At 55.5% G+C, this 11862-nt stretch overlaps 1 protein-coding gene and 1 long non-coding RNA gene across 2 annotated transcripts in view; one reads left to right on the top strand and one right to left on the bottom strand.

Annotated features, from left to right (window-relative positions):
• Positions 1 to 236: 236 nt before the first annotated feature.
• On the bottom strand, positions 237 to 4019 carry IRX3 (iroquois homeobox 3). The gene is made up of 4 exons (XM_064722842.1): positions 3479 to 4019; positions 1899 to 3006; positions 1307 to 1373; positions 237 to 578 (listed from the first exon to the last, which is right to left on the bottom strand). Exons 1-4 carry the CDS (start codon positions 3698 to 3700, stop codon positions 524 to 526), a joined length of 1452 nt encoding a protein of 483 aa, XP_064578912.1. The 5' UTR covers positions 3701 to 4019; the 3' UTR covers positions 237 to 523.
• Positions 4020 to 11558: 7539 nt separating this feature from the next.
• LOC135452739 (uncharacterized) overlaps positions 11559 to 11862 on the top strand; it is a 2399-nt gene continuing 2095 nt past the window's right edge. The window contains exon 1 of the long non-coding RNA XR_010441686.1: positions 11559 to 11627. This is a non-coding gene — a long non-coding RNA (uncharacterized LOC135452739). The remainder of the gene's footprint in view (positions 11628 to 11862) is intronic.

Here is an 11862-nt window from a genome sequence, read left to right as displayed (position 1 = left end):
CGCGAGAAGCTCGGCCCGGCGCGGCCCAGCCCGGCGCGGCTCAGCCCCGCCGCTGGCTCGGCACGGCCCGGCCCGGCCCGGCTCGGCACAGCCGCCCGCGCTCCGCCCTACCCGGAGCCGCGCAAAACCAGTAACAGACCGGGAGGAGGGCAGGACTGCGGGAGGAAAACAACTCCAGAAGGGGGGAAACGAGAGTGTAGTCAAAGTGGCAACAGTTTATTTATTAGCCAAAAATATATACTTTCTTGTACAATTTGGTTCACACATATGTACATTTTTTACGGTATGTACAAAAACAAACAACAACAACAACCAAAAAAAAAAACCAAAAAAAAAACAAAAGGGGGACATCTAATTCTCACTGGACTTCCAAAAAAAATTTCACAGCTCAGCTAACCCAGGTGATAGGACAGAAGCGGGTATTTTTTTTCCTTTTGAGTTTGAATATACGGACATGCTTACAAGTTTTAACTATACAGAGAATTTTTTTTTTACAATCGTTACAACAACAATAAAAAATTAACTATGATGATGAGAGCGCCGATAGAACCATAGCGGCGTCAAGTTGGTTCTGGGGCCTGGAAAAAAATGACACAGAAAAAAAATTTAATAGGATTTCTAGTGAGCTTGGGCTGGCACAATATTTGTAACTGCAGGTAGCTCTGGTTTTGTTGTTGTTGTTAATATTTTAATAGATTTATAAATATAAAAAGCTTTCAGAACGACTTAAAGTAAATGTATTTAGCTACGAAAACACGGCCGGCTCGATCCCCGTGGTTTCAATCAATCAAAAGGGTAATTGGTTTCTCATTGAAATTGAGTGACTGCTACGCCAAATTTGGGGTGGCAAAGCTCAGCCTCTTCAGCTTTCATACTCTGGGCGGGTTTTTTTGTTTCGCTTTCAATATCAATATTATTATTATTATTAATAATAATTTTTAATTTATATTTTATTTTACTATTTTCTGCCGTCTCGGTGCCTCTCCCCCCGGCACAGCGACAGCGGCGGGAGGTGTCCGATCTGCGGGGGGCTCAGGGTCGCCCAGGCCAGGGGCGACCCGCACCCGGGCTCCGCGGCCGCGCAGCCCCAATGCCCCGAGCGCAGATCGGCCTGCCCAGGGAAACGCTCCCGGGGGCCACAACGGAGAACAGCAAAGAAAGTATATAAACAGAATAACCCACCACGCGCGCAGAGGAAGAACAAGAAACAGCCCTGGAAAGGGAACCTAAAGAAGCGGAGAAAATAAGCTAACCATTTACAACTGCCTCCATACATCCCGGGGAGACGGAGGGAGCCATCTCTTACCGCCTCTGCACTGGCTGGAAAGCTGTCTTTAGTAACTTTTTCTCTACTTCCAAGGCACTAGATCGATCTAAAAAGAGAAGGGAAGGGGGAAAAAAAAGCGTTCCTTTATAGCCCCTGTTTTATTCCTCCCATCCCTGAATTAAGCCTCGAGATTTAAGAATGCTCTTTTCTCAGCGAGCTGCAAATACGACACAACGACTGCTCTGCTTGCAGAGGTGACCGTCAGAGAAAACACACTGACCCGGAGCGAGCCTGACCTGGCGGCCGGGTCCTTCCCGCAAAAGCGACAACAACAGCAACAAAAATTATCTCCGCTGGAGGAAGGTAATTCTCGGGGATCGAGACTACCCCGGCCAAGAGACCTCCGCCACCGCCCCCGGGGTCCCCGCCCGCCGCCACCTGCGCCCCGACGGCTGCTCCGCGCCGGGCCGGACCGCGCCGGGCCGGGGGCACCGTCAGAACCGCCGGGGCCGGCCGCACGCACACGGCCCCAGGGCCTCCCGCGCAGCTCCGCTCCGCTCCGCACCGCCGAGCCCCCCGGGCGGCTGCCGGCCCGGCCCGGCCCGTCCCCGGCGCGTCCCTCAGCGGTCACCTGCTCCGACGGGCTCCGCGCTCTGCGCCTGGTCCGCGGGCCGCGGGAAGGCGGCGGCGGGGGGGGCGGCGGAGGCGGCCCCCAGCCCCAGCAGGTGGGGAGTGTTCAGTAAGGCCAGCGGGTGCGGGGGGTGGTGGTGGTGGTGGGCCGGGAATGCGCGGTTGGTCCAGTTGGGGAACTTGCCCAGGGGGCAGGAGGAGACGAGTCTGTGGGGCGGCGGGGTGGGTAGCGGCAGCGGCTGGGGGGCGGCCGCCGGCGGAGAGCCGCCGCCGGGAGACTTGCGGGGGTTGTCCGGGCTGGTGGCGGTCTCGGCCAGCGACCAGATCTTGGGTTTCGGCAAGGAGCCGGCCAAAGCGCCGTCCGTCGGGGAGGAGGCGGCGGAGGAAGAGGCAGACGAGGGGGGCGAGAGATGGGGCGGCGGCGGCGGGAGCGGCGGCTTGAGAGGCTCCGGGCCCGCGGGCGCGGCCGTGGCGGGCAGCTCGCACTTGTGGTGGTGGTGGTGATGGTGGTGGTGGTGCAGGTGGTGGTGGCGGAGGTGGTGCGGTTCCCCCTCGGAGGCCTTGTCGTAGCGCTCCTCGGAGCCGGGCAGGTCCTCAAAGCCTTCGGATCCCTCCGAGTCCGTTTTGGAGTCAGAGTGCAGGAGGTCGGCATCCTGTAGATCGTCCTCGAGCTCGTCCTTGTTGCTTTCGATATTCTCTGTGTCGATGTTCTCGAGGTCGATCTCCTCCTCGTCCTCCCTCTTGTCCTCTTCCCCCTCGTGGTCGCTCCCGTAGGAGTTGCCCTCCTCGTCCGTCCTGCTGCGGGGGGCCCAGGTCATTTTGTTCTCCTTCTTGAGCCGCCGCCGCGCGTTGGCGAACCAAGTGGAGACCTGGGTGAGGGTCATTTTGGTGATGATGGCCAGCATGATCTTCTCGCCCTTGGTGGGGTAGGGATTTTTCCGGTGCTCGTTGAGCCAGGCCTTGAGGGTGCTGGTGCTTTCCCGAGTGGCGTTCTTGGGCCGCGACGGGTCCCCGAACTGGTACTGCCCGTAGGGATAGAAGGCAGGGTGGTGGGGGGGGAAGGCGGCGTGCTGCACCCCCGGGCTCTCCTTCAGCTCGTACTGGGCGCCCTGCAGCGAGAGGGAAGGGGCGGCCCGGCTGAGATGGCGCGCCGGGCCCGGGTCTGCTCCGTCCCGCTGCCCTTACCGGGAACGGAGCCCGTCGGCACCGGCGGGGCGGCCGGGCCGCGCTGCTCCCCCACCGCGGAGCGCCCCGGTGCCGGTCCCGGGCACAGTGCGGCCCCGGTGCCCGCCGGTGCCTCAGGGGCAGCACCGGCTCCCCACTCGCGTGTGCTCGGCAAGGCCGGCGGCCGCTGCTGGGGCCGGTCCCCGCCACCGTCAAACCCCGGGCGGAGCGGGGGGACTTAGCGGGGCCGCCGCTCCAGCCCTGCCCCTCTCCGGCCGCTCTCCCGGGCAGAGCGGCGGTAGCGCCCGTGTCTCCCGTGACAGCCCTCCCCGCGTCTCCCCCGGCTCCCCCCGGGCTGATCCCCAGCGCGAACCGAGCGCCCCGGGGAGCGAGCGGCGAGCCCCGGGGGCCTCTTACCAGCTGGGGGAAGATGGGCAGCTCTGCGGCGTAGGGCAGGAAGGCTCCGTAGCCCTGGGCGGCGGCGGCGGCGGCGTAGGGCGCGCCGTACATGGAGGAGAGCACGTTGGAGAGGGTCCCGGACGGGGCCAGCTCGGCGCCGCCGCGGGAGCCGCCGCTCCCCGGGCGCTCCGCCGGGTACAGCGGCCTGATGTACTGGTAGCCCAGCTGGGGGAAAGACATGGTGGGGGAGCGGGGCAGGGGAGGGGGGAGGAGGAAGAGGAGGGGGGGGAGACGAGAGGAAGAAGGGAGAGAAAGGGGAGAAAGTAGCAGGGCCGGGAGCGGAGGAGGGAGCCGGGTCGCTCGCCCTCGCCGGCCGGCCGCACTTTCAGCGCCTCCCGCAAACTCCGGCAGACATGGGGGGGAGCCGGGGGTGCGCGGAGGCCGCGGGCTCCCTCCTGTCCTCGGCCGCCGCGGTAAACGATCCGATCGCTTCTTTCTTCTCTCACTTTTCCTATTGATCTGAGTGGACCCAGGTCAGGTCCTAACAGATTGCCTGAGATTATTGGGACTCTGGGCTCTGATTGACATTTCTAGTCTCTCACAAGCCCCTCCTATTTCTTTTAAGTCTCTCTCTCCCTCTGCCTCCCTCTCTCTCTCATGCCCAGAGCTCGCTCTCGCCGGGTTTGTCACTAGCTGCTTTTCTTCCCCCCCCCTTTTTTTTTTCTAAATCTGTTTACTGACGTCGCGATCTTTTATTTGAGTTGCTTTCAAATCTCGTTTTAGCGATCGCCAATCAGTTGTGTGTTTTACAAAGGTTTAACCCTGCCTCATGGTATTCTAATTATGTGGAGGTAGATTTAGATATAATTTCTTTCGTAGCCGCCCCCCCCCCCCCCCCCCCCAGCGCGTAGGAAGCCGGGGTGTCATTTGTGAGCAGTACACGAGAGGGACAGGGAAAAGTTGGGACATTTAAAAATAAAGGCTCACACCAACACCATCCCTCAGTTCCCCTTTTCAGGTTTTTAGATTTACAACCTTTCCTTGCCCAGATTAATTTTGTTTTTTTATTAAGATATTACTTTCTTCCCTTCTCCCACTCTGGCCCTTGCGAGAGTTACCTCTTCTAATTCAGTTTTAAAAGTCTATTACATTTTTTAAAATTTGCATTTCCAGAACTACCTGGAAATTTTTCCTAATGTGCTGGATCTTTAAGGAGTTCTCTACATTTTGCCTGGACTAACAGTGCACAGATACAGTGGAAAAGCTAAGTTAATTTTCCTCCTAATAAGGGACTTCAAAGAGTTGTAGGTCACAATTTTACATCAAAGGCAGAAAAGAAGGCAAATTAAAATCTTAACAAAGGAGAGACGGGAGCAGCCCTCTGGGCCATTAGTAAATAAGTGGTGTGAAAAAAGGGACAATGACAGGCACTGGAATTAAACTCATTAACACCTTTTTGTCTTGGTGCGAAATCTCTAATTAGGAAATTTATGATCATTTTGCTTATTCCCTCTGTTCTGAATCACTACAAGGCTAAGAAGGAAGTACCTGGTACGTGCAACATTTGCAAAGGGAGCAGTGGCACGGGTTTGTAAGGAGCTATTGGGAAGGAGTCAAGATACGGTTTAATTACAGAATAGGGTTTGGGGTTTTTTATGATCCACACATTTTAAATTACGGTTTGTATTTTGTTATTGATGTTGTTGTTGCTGTGCCCCCCCCCCCTTTTCCTTCTCTGAAAGCAGCGTGAGTTGCAATTTAGCCTTTTAAGAGTAGTTAAATTACAGTTCAATCACGGCGCGTCTTTGGCAAGCGCCGGTGTGCCCTGCTCCGCTGCTGCGGGCAGAGGAAGAGCCTGGGCTGGAACCTAAAAAGTTCACACAGCTTGTGGGGAGAGGAGACCTGAACCTGCCAGCGTTATCTGCTTTTTAAAATACTCGGTCTCTAAATAAAACAAAAAGTTTGGAAGATCTTTTGAGGAGTTGTGGCTGAATGTGAGCTGTTTAACCGTATTCCCCTTTCTTCCTAAATACTCTCTGGATTTATTGCCTTTAAAATATGATTTAGGTACAATATAACCACTGTGCCCACAGTATGGATTTTTATAACTACATTTCTTTAAAAATGAAATTCATGTCAGATTATGCAGTTAAAGGAATCGACCTTGATAGCTTGCTATAATAAAACTGTATCAGCTTGTAATAAATGCGGATTATAGCAAAGCAAGATCCAGAATTAAAATTCCCTGAATCAATATATGAAAATCTGTAGGAAACATCTCTAATCGTATTAAGTTCATCTTTATAGCATTTCCTATCTGCTAATCTAGTGCAAAAACAACTCTGGGTTGGAGGAATTTATTTTCTTCTATTCAACATTGGCGCTTTTGATAGTACAAAGCAAGGGAGATAAAAATATTAAAATCAGTTATAGGTTTATTTCTTTTTTACTCCGAAGGAAAACAGGCAGCGAACGCCACGTCCTGATGTGCTTTAAACTTTTCTGTAGAGGCAGCGCCTGCTGGGGCGACGTGACATCGAGGGGATCGGGGGAGAGTTTGGGTGCAGACCACAACTTTTAAAAATATCTACTTCGGAGAGAAAAGGGGCGGATATGACCCTCGGGGTAAATCCGTAGCCGTTTGAGGCTGTTGTGCTCGCCACCCTGGTGTCACAGTCGGGCTGTGCCCCCCACTCGCGGGTGCGGGGGTACACGCGTGTCCCACAAAACTGGACCCGTCTTTTTGTGGCCGCGCGTCTGGCGTGGGGTATCAAAGCTGGCGGGATTGTTTTCTGATTTTTAATCAACAGCACAATCAATATGAGTTGTTCCCCGTGGGAGCCGCCGGCAGCGGCGGGCGGTGCTGGTGTGGGGACGGCCGGGGGTGTCCCCGGAGCCGGGAGGGGCTGCCGCGGGTAAGTGGCGGTGGGCAGCCGAGAGGGAGACACCGGAGGAGATAAATTTATGGGTGAAATGGACCCGGGTCAGGGTGAGGGTGAGGGATGGTTTATTAATGAGAAAAAAACTGAGAGGGAGCATAGCTGTACCGAGTGGACAGGAGGAGAAATCTGTGGGGATGCCGTTCGGCTGAGAGGGAGGGAAAAGAAAGCGGAGAAGACAGCAAACGGTGGGGAAGAGCAAGAGGAAAGGAGACGTGTTCCCGAGCTGCGGGAGCGATGCGCACGGCTCCGGCAGCGGGAGGGCCGGTGCGGGACGGGACGAGCGCGGGACCGGAGGCGGCTGGAGCCGGACGCGGAGAGGAGCGCGGCACGGCTCGGCGGGCGGGAGGCGGCGACGGGAGCCGAGCGGGGAACGGAGAGAAGCGCCTTCTCCACGGACGAGGAGGGGAAGAGCGAAGCCGAGCGGGAGTCGCTTTGCCTGGCTGGAGCCGAAGGGAGATGAGAAGGAGCGGCTGGAGCCGGCCCGTCCTGCCGGGCGGCGAGAGGAGCGGCGGCGCGGGGCCCGACGGCCGCCGCCCCCGGGGAGCCGTGGCGGCGGAGCGCTCCTCGGCCGGCCAGACACGTGTCTCCTGGCCAGGACCTGTCAGAGCAGGGAGAGCGGGTCCTGATTTATCACCCGAAACACACACACACGCACACACACCCGCCCGCCCTCCCGCCGGCCTCGCCTCCCGCCTCTCCCGGCGGCTCGCAGCGTCGCCGAGCTAAAACCAAACCTCCCTCCGGCGGCCGCGGGGCGTCCGCGATTCCGCAGCCGGCTCTGGGGCTGCGGGACCGGACAGCCTCCGTGGGCAGCACTGCACCAGCACCCATGCCCCCGGGACCCCTCTCAGTTCTGGTCGCTCACGCCCCGCCGCTCCCCTCTCGGCCGGGTCCCGGGGGACCGGGGGGACGGAGACGGCCCTGGCCCCATGTGTCACTGCCGCAGTGCCCGTCCGAGGAGCCGAAGGCTGCTTGAGGAAGTTGCGGGGGAGCTGTAGGGAGGGCTGAGGGCTCATGCTCACTCTCGCGGGGTGCGGGCAGGCTGGGAGCTGCCACAGCCCACGAGGGACGGGGCGCGGCCAGCGGGGAAAGGGGGGTAAACAAACAAGTGGGATTAGGAGAAGGGCCGCAGTAAAACAAGAGTTAAAAAATAGAGGGAAAGATCAAAGCGCTGGGTAAAAGACTCTTCAAATTACACGTTTGAAGCTTTTCCATAATTCCAAGGCGACAGATAGATAACAAGCTGCACATTCCTTATCACATATGGAATCAATCTGAAAGGAGTCTCTTGATCAGAATCTGTTAATTGCAGTGACATATGATTTGGAAAGAAAACACAATTAATGACCCTTCATGTTAAGACTTTGGGACGAGGCCACTGACAATCCGCACTCTGCAGCCAACGTCAACTCAACTGTTATTGGTAGTAGTAGTACTACTAGTAGTAAACTATTAAAGGGGGACATTCTCCGAGCCTCGGCGACTGTTTTGTCTCTGTTCTCGTTGCATGTTTCTTCAGAAGGGGGAGGAGAAGAGAAAGGGACACGAGTGTGTGCGTGCCTTTCCTTCAAGGTTTGGGGAGCTAAAATGATTTAGTACCTTGTCTGTAAATCTAATGACCTAAGGTGAGAAAAAATACTTCATCTTTTATTATTACCACTTGTGGTGAGCGTTACCAGGAAACAGCAGAACCCTTTTGAAATGGTAAATATATGTATCCATTTAAAACCCATTATTGCTGAAATTTTCCCAAAGAGAAATAAGGCAAATCGGCCCAATCTCATTTTCTAGCGCCCTCTGTCCACAGCTCCCCTTGGCTCGGCCGCCCCTTCCTGGGCTCTGGGACCGTCGAGCCTCGGCGGAGCCTTCCTGGGTGCTCTGGGTGCTGTGGGTGCGGGGAGGGTCCGCAGCAAGAGTAGGTGCTCCGCGGCTGCTAATGGGCCACGCGTTTTGTAATGTTAGGAGAGGAGGTAGGAACATTTTCAAAAGCTTTACTCTGTCATTAAAAGGTATTGGCTTTGTTTTAGAAGGGGGAGGGAGAGGTTCATTTGAAGGTTAGAAAGCATACACTTTAATAGGATCGAAGTGAAATTAGTTAATAAGAAAATGCTGGCCAGAAGCTCTCCGGGCTTTTAAGTGCTCTCCAGGCCATTTAGGGAAATTGAATAAGAACAGACTCCGTTACCTGCAGCCCCAACTATTATCTCCAGTTCTATACAGAGGCGAGAAGGGAAAAATAGTGCCTGTGAGACCTGAAGTCCCATACACCTCCTGCCAACCTATTTCCTCGAGAAATAATGCCCCCTTTCTGCTCGCAGGCGTGTTCTCCTCCTGACTCTTCCGCTTTTAAGCAGCTCAGGCTTCAGTGTGTACCACAAGGGGGTAAGCAAAGGTAAGGGGCTATCAGCAGATGCCGAGGGCTGCTGGGGCAGCTCTGAGCACAGCCTGGTCACCGCCGGGGCAAAGCTGGCCTCTTGGTGGCTTTTACCCCTTCTATTTCTCTAACTTCCCCCCCTCACCACTGTGGTGCTTTGTTGGTTCGCGTTCGGACCGTTGCCAGTAGGTCAGTATATTGTGTTACCCCACTTCCGATCTGCTCCCTTTCTCCCTGCCTTTAAACTTTATAGTTTTTAGAGGTGTTAATAAGACCTTTCCTTTGGTAAATCGTTCATTAGAAACCTCACCGAAACATGGAAAGACTTCAGAAAATAAAATAAAAACAACAGCGCTCAGGAATGATAGGTTGGGAAAAGGCTTTTGTCCAAAAACTGCATAATTGCCGTGAATCTTAGGAAACATTAATCTTTATAGGAATTTGTGATTCATATCTGTGGTTTGACCGTTAAGGTGATTTACAATCTGTTAGTGCAATTCACTAATTTTATGCCAATATATTTAATGCGCCCAGTTAGATTTCCCGTCGCCTATCGGAACGAGTGGCCGGTTTCAGCGTGGCTCTGTGAGCCCGGCGGGGCCGGTCCCGGCGCAGAGTGCGCACAGCTGCGGGAAACTTCCCCTCCACGTTTTCCTCGTCTGCAGCCCCGGCTTTTAGCGTTCGGGCCGGACCGTCCCCACCTTCTTCCGCCGGTGAGAGGATGTCTCAAAGCCGGCGGCTTTGGAACGGGCTGTAGCGTTTTTTACACCAGAGCAGAGGGTATCCTGGGTTTCTCGAGCTTTACCAGCGGGTTTAAACTCAGATTATTGCTCCCTGCTGATCCGTTCCCTAGCACTCCCTCCGGCACGGTGCGGGGGGAGCCGGTCCCGCCCGACACTGCGGGGGCTCCCCACGCCCTGACCGCCCCCCGGCCGTGGGGGGATATCTCCTGTTTTCCCTGAGGATCCCCCCCTTCCCTCGTCCGCAGCCCACCGGGAGGTGTCTCCCCCCGGGCTGGGGCCGGTGCAGAGCGGGGAGAGGGGCGGCTGGAGGTGCCGTGCGTGGAGAATGCCGCTCAAACGACACCTCCGGAGGCTTTCCGTGTGCCAGCGAAATGGGGCATTCTTCGAGTGGGGTGTTCCAGCGCTCTCCGGCCGCCGCACGGGAGAGCCGGGCATGGGGATGGCTCCGTGTAATTTGTAACTGGGTTTATTAGCTGGAGGGGAAAACACAAGCAAAGAAAAGGAGCAGCAGCTGCGCTGAAGATAACACTGCGCGGAGTCTAATCTTGTGACACAATCATTAATTACTATTGTATTAATTACTATTTTTCCAAAACAGTCCCTTCCCGGAAGAGCTTACAGCCCACATCTGCTGTGTAATGATACTCTGGGTAGAGAAACGATTCCCCCATTAAGTCCCAGGTAGCGTTTACAAATGGCAACACCTACAGTATCAAAGCCCGTCATCTCGCAGCCTGAGATTTTCTGTCCCATCGGCCTGGCTAGGATGATTTTGATGCCGATAAAATACATTTGAATATTAAAGTCTTTATTCGCGTACATATTCCGTCCAAACTTTCAGATCGTGGTGGCGTAACTGCTTTATTCGCTCTTCATCCCACGGATGCTGCCTTATATCAGTAACAAACAAGCATTGATTTTATGGTAAAGTCACTTTGGGATGGGAATGAGTAACTCCAGGCAGTGCTATCACTGTATTACATGGAAATGGCCCAGGTAACAAGATGAACATTGATTCAGCATTATGTTTGATCAATAATGAAATAAGTAACTTCAGGGCCAAATTAAAATGCAAGCTGGCTTAACGCTGCCAGCTTCTGGGCTAAGTGACAAGGCTAATTCAGCAGGGAAATGGCAATATTTGCATTAGAGGCTGCATCTGTTGTTTGGTGGAAGAGGCTGGATCTGCAATAACGCCGGATGGAACTGCAGGGAGCAGGTTTGGGGAGAACCCCGCCGGTGCCGGGCCGGTGTGTCCGGGCCCTACCGGGGCAGCGCCGTTTCCCTCGGGGGACCCTCGACTCCTGGCCACGACATTAAAAAAAAAAAAAAAAAAAAAAAGAAAACACCAAACCTCCCCAAAAACCCCTTAACACTTCAGGGCGGTTACCAGCACCCCAGCGCGCTACGGCTGGCGGACACCCAGGTGGTGTTAGCACTTAGCGAAGGAAATAAGCTAATAAACTGTTGTAACGCCTAGGGGGTGTGGGAGTCAGGCTGTGCTGCCCCGGGCCTGGGGAGATCCGTGGAGTGTCCTGGAGGTGAGCAAGCGAGGGCAGTGACTGAGCCGATGGGTGACCATGTCCAGAGCTCCCTGCACCGGCGGCCTACGGCCCGCTCTATCCGCTGTTCCACATCTCTGCCAGCATTACCGGGCACGTTTTGATCCCCAGTAGCGTTGGTCGCCTTCAGATGGCACCGGGAGCGGGACACGGGGCGAGTCACCGAGCACTAAAACTCGGCTGGGGCGGAAAGTCTGTCAGGTTTAACCCCCAAACCAGAGCTGGGGCCGTGGGAGAGCGAGTCTCGGGCAGCTCCGCCATTCCACACTCAGGAGATTTGAACAGTGAGCACCGGGGATGAGGGGGAAGGGAGTTCCAGGCGGCTGGGAGGGCAGGTGTGTGCCATGAGGAGCGTGTGGGCAGGCATGGAAAGACAGGACAGGCAGCCGGCGTGCGACATAAACTGGGGACACCTGGTACTGGCGTATTTTTCTAAGTTGCAATTTTTAGATAATTTTTCAACTTTTCCTCCGACGTAGGGGAAGAAATAAAAGGAAGGGCTCTCTCTGCAGAAAAGGAAATATCTCTCAGTGCAGCCCTAGTAAGGTGAGCGTGCCAGGACCATGTGTGCTTCTACCCCACGGCTGGAAACTTTCTCAAGGCAGAAAGAGCTGCTCCTGTCACCGGGGAGGGGACCGAGCCTGGCAGGAGCAGGGGACACATCAATACAGCCCCGACCGTGGGTATTTTCCCACCCGCCTGCCACTGGCGCTGCCGCCGGCTCGGTGCAGCCGAGAGAGCTGAGCCCTAAGTGGGGCCCAGAGTGGCGAGGTGCGGCTGG

This window comes from Zonotrichia leucophrys, chromosome 11 (genome assembly GCF_028769735.1).
Source record: "Zonotrichia leucophrys gambelii isolate GWCS_2022_RI chromosome 11, RI_Zleu_2.0, whole genome shotgun sequence".
NCBI lineage: Eukaryota > Metazoa > Chordata > Aves > Passeriformes > Passerellidae > Zonotrichia > Zonotrichia leucophrys.
This window is presented reverse-complemented; position numbering and strand designations above follow the sequence as displayed.

Coding starts and splice junctions, on each gene's coding strand:
- IRX3 (XM_064722842.1), bottom strand. CDS start 3,700: ATGTCTTTCCCCCAGCTGGGCTACCAGTACATCAGGCCGCTGTACCCG. Junction 3,007..3,478: donor TGCCCATCTTCCCCCAGCTG/GTAAGAGGCCCC, acceptor CTCTCGCTGCAG/GGCGCCCAGTACGAGCTGAA. Junction 1,374..1,898: donor CGCGGAGCCCGTCGGAGCAG/GTGACCGCTGAG, acceptor TTCTCTTTTTAG/ATCGATCTAGTGCCTTGGAA.